Source organism: Penaeus monodon, chromosome 20, assembly GCF_015228065.2.
Source record: "Penaeus monodon isolate SGIC_2016 chromosome 20, NSTDA_Pmon_1, whole genome shotgun sequence".
Classification (NCBI taxonomy): Eukaryota; Metazoa; Arthropoda; class Malacostraca; order Decapoda; family Penaeidae; genus Penaeus; species Penaeus monodon.
This window is the reverse complement of record NC_051405.1, coordinates 32,487,049-32,487,510: the sequence shown is the minus strand read 5'-3', so window position 1 is coordinate 32,487,510 and position 462 is coordinate 32,487,049. Positions and strand designations below refer to the sequence as shown.

Genomic DNA, 462 nt, shown 5'->3' with positions numbered 1-462 from the left:
TGTATGTTCATGTGTATAAAGGATAACAAAGTATAAACATGTATGTGTAGCAACATGTACCCCCTTTCACCGCCACCCTTTCCTGCTGCAGAGGACGGTGCGTCGGTTGCTTGCCGAAGGGCACGCCGGCAGCTACGAGAAGGCTGAGCTGGCGGCGCACCTCATGAACTTCAGCTTCGACGAGGCCAACTCCCTGCAGGCCGCCGAGGAGTGCTCTTCGATCTACACGGCGCTGCAGTTCCTCCAGCAGGAGTGCGAGCTGTGCGCCGAGAAGTATCCTATGGGGAAGGTGCGGCGCTTGGACCCTCTTTCCCTCGTATATTCTTCGTGTCATGTTCTCTTTCATTCCCGGTCTAAAATAGGATTAGTTTAAATCATCTGACCGATTCATAACGGAACAAATCTTATTTCTTGTTTCTGAATCCTCTTACAATCCACTAGACCAGTGGTTCTTAACCTTTT

General features: G+C 50.4%; 1 protein-coding gene across 1 annotated transcript in view; it reads left to right on the top strand.

Annotated features, from left to right (window-relative positions):
• LOC119585774 (E3 ubiquitin-protein ligase lubel-like) overlaps positions 1-462 on the top strand; it is a gene marked incomplete in the record, with an annotated part of 47,027 nt that overhangs the window by 35,980 nt on the left and 10,585 nt on the right. Inside the window, 1 exon segment of the mRNA XM_037934486.1 lies at positions 92-289. Coding sequence (XP_037790414.1) covers positions 92-289 — 198 coding nt within the window.